The sequence below is a fragment of the Charadrius vociferus genome, unplaced genomic scaffold, assembly GCF_000708025.1.
Source record: "Charadrius vociferus isolate BGI_N301 unplaced genomic scaffold, ASM70802v2 scaffold106, whole genome shotgun sequence".
NCBI lineage: Eukaryota > Metazoa > Chordata > Aves > Charadriiformes > Charadriidae > Charadrius > Charadrius vociferus.
Window position 1 is genome coordinate 63,575 of NW_009648790.1, and position 2,707 is coordinate 66,281.

The 2,707-nt window shown below is 42.6% G+C and overlaps 1 protein-coding gene across 1 annotated transcript in view; it reads right to left on the reverse strand.

The window, feature by feature from the left end:
• TOPAZ1 (testis and ovary specific PAZ domain containing 1) overlaps positions 1-2,707 on the reverse strand; it is an 85,270-nt gene that overhangs the window by 43,403 nt on the left and 39,160 nt on the right. The window contains exon 2 of the mRNA XM_009886807.1: positions 21-304. Within this exon, the coding sequence (XP_009885109.1) occupies positions 21-304 (284 nt within the window). The remainder of the gene's footprint in view (positions 1-20; positions 305-2,707) is intronic.

Genomic DNA, 2,707 nt, shown 5'->3' on the forward strand with positions numbered 1-2,707 from the left:
CCGGGAGTGCCGGCACTCACGGGCAGGAGGAGGGGGGGCGCCGCTGTCGCCTCCTCGCTGTGCTCATCCTCTTGCCGGGCCAACGGTGCCGCCTTCACGGCGGAAACCGCTCTCCTGAGGCGAGGCTGAGCACGGGGGTGACAAACCCTGGACCTCTGGCAGCACAGCTTGGCGAGGTGGTGGTTTTTGGGTTTCGGCTGTGGAGCCTTTGCGGTGCTGCCTTCTTGCCCCGTAGCCCCGTGCCGCAGCGGCTGCAGGGTGAGAGGCCACCAGGCCTGGCCGCAGCCACAGCCACAGCCGCAGCCTAAGGTAGCGGCGTCCTGTGTGGAACTAACTACCAAACCCTCCGAAGCCCCAAATGGCAGCAAAAGCTCCGCTCACCCAGAGCTGAGGGTCAAGTAGGAAAAAAAAACCCAAGACTGCCCAGCTCGCCAGTTTCTTTGGGTGTTTCAGCCACCTCGGTGAAGCAGCGTTGCCTCCTTTGGCCACAGCACTTCAGAGGCCCTCCAAAATCGAGGAGCGATGCGCTTGTTTCCATAACAGTAGCTTATGTAAAGTTCATATTTGAAATAATGCAGTTTCTCAGGACTGGGATTTGAGGGGGGGGCTCAAATGGTGAGGCTATATAGTCAGAAAACAGCCAGAGCTGGTGTTTGGCCTTCAAATGTGGTGATAGTTATAACACGAGTGGAGGACACCAAAGCTTCAGGACCATTCACTGCGTGATGGCGTGAGCACATAGAAGTTAGCTTACAAAAATCATAGAATGAATCATAGAATGGTTTAGGTTGGAAGGGACCTTGAAGACCATCTAGTTCCACCCCCCTGCCATGGGCAGGGACAACTTCCACTAGACCAGGTTGCTCAAAGCCCTGTCCAACCTGCCCTTAAAGACCTCCAGGGATGGGGCATCCACAACTTCTCTGGGCAACCTGTTCTAGCATCTTACCACCGTCAAAGTGAAAAATTTCTTCCTAATATCTAATCTAAATCTACCTTCTTCCTGTTTGAAGCCATTCCCCCTTGTCCTATCGAACCAATGTTCTACAAAGATTGAATCTAAATGGTGAGTGCTATGAAAACTGTAAGTGATTACACTTAATAAGGTGACACTTTAATGCCAACAATGCGATCAGCAAAATTGCACGTGGCTGATAAATGACTGTGTCCCACAAACGGTCCCTTTCTGTTCACAGGTGATCTCTGAGGAATGAAGTGCCTTGTTCAAATTAATTTAACCCTGACTTAGTGGTTGACCGTGTTCACATTTCATGCATCCTAGCTTGGAGACCTGTGCACAGAAATAAAGCTTTTTGTGTCACTACTTTCTGGCAGTGCAGTACTGTGGATGTAAAAGAGTAGTTGAAGAGTAAAGGCATATTTTACCTGCTGTCATTGGCTCACTCTGTGACTTCAGCTCATGTTACTCACTTTACCTCTGTTTCTCCATCTATAGGTAGAGATGATACATTGCTGTCCAAATAAAGGCAAGAGAACACTGGTTTTTTGGCAAAAGTTCTCCATAGATGAAGAAAGAACAGGCAGGCTGGGAAGCTGTTAACTTTCTTTTGCTTATCATCTTCTTAGGTTGCATGTATGTGCTTAAGTACAAAAAAAAAGTCATTGAGAGGCTAACTAAAGCTAATTGAAGCAGAAAATACATATTTCTTAGGCAGTTTCTTCCCTGGCTCAGTATTGTGCTTCACGTCCTTGGGACAGAAACGACCCAATAAAAGGAAGTTAACTGCACAGCATTTATCATCGCCAGTGTTCTGCAAAGCTAGTATTACATAAAACATTCAGCTCTGGCAAAATTTATCCTTCTCCAGTTCAAATATAGCCTTCTCCAGTGTGTAACATAGTCTTTTAAGTTTGATAGCAATGCAAGAAAGAAGAAGATATGCCAAGAAGCAGTAGTAAAGAAAATCTGGAGGAACGACTTAGGGATTATCTAGCTGCTTTCCAGTATCATTTTTAAGATTTGAGTATTTAGTCAGTTATTTACAGTGATAAGAACTCTACTCAGACAAGATTTTTATGACATGAATAAAAAATGTACTTGAAATAAATACTAATTAAAGACATTCTTCATGAAATTCCTTTGAAAAAAGGGCTAGAGCCTCAGAAAGGACATTTTGAAGCAGCTGTGGATTATGTTAAAAACCAGATTGCATTCAGTTTACAATACTGCTAAAAAGAGGTAATATAAACATTGTCTTGCAAAGTGGATCAATTTAACCATCTTTTAAAAATACTTGGAAGAAGAGAGAATTTTAATACACAGACGCGTTATTTAAAGAAATTCTGTGTCAAGTGGTTATTAAAGCTGTAGGTTATTAAAGTGGAAATAACTTAAAAAAATCATATAAGCAGCTTAAGAGGGGGAAAGGTGTTATTTTCACATTCCAAAAACAAACTACAAGGAAATGTTTAAACTTTATTTTAAAGTTGTATATCTTATTTGGAAATAAAGATAAATGCTTGTTTCTCTTGTGTTTTGTAAGTCCTGTATCTCAATGCCATATCTAAATTTTAGAATTAATTCAACTTTTGCTGATTTGTTTTCTTTATTTTGCTGGTTTCTTGTTCATCCTAGGCACGTAAACACAGTAACAGAAATATGAGATACCGAGCGTCTGAAAGTAAAAAGGGAATCCTGGTGAATAAAACCATTTTTTTTCCAGAATAACCCGTACCCACAGACATG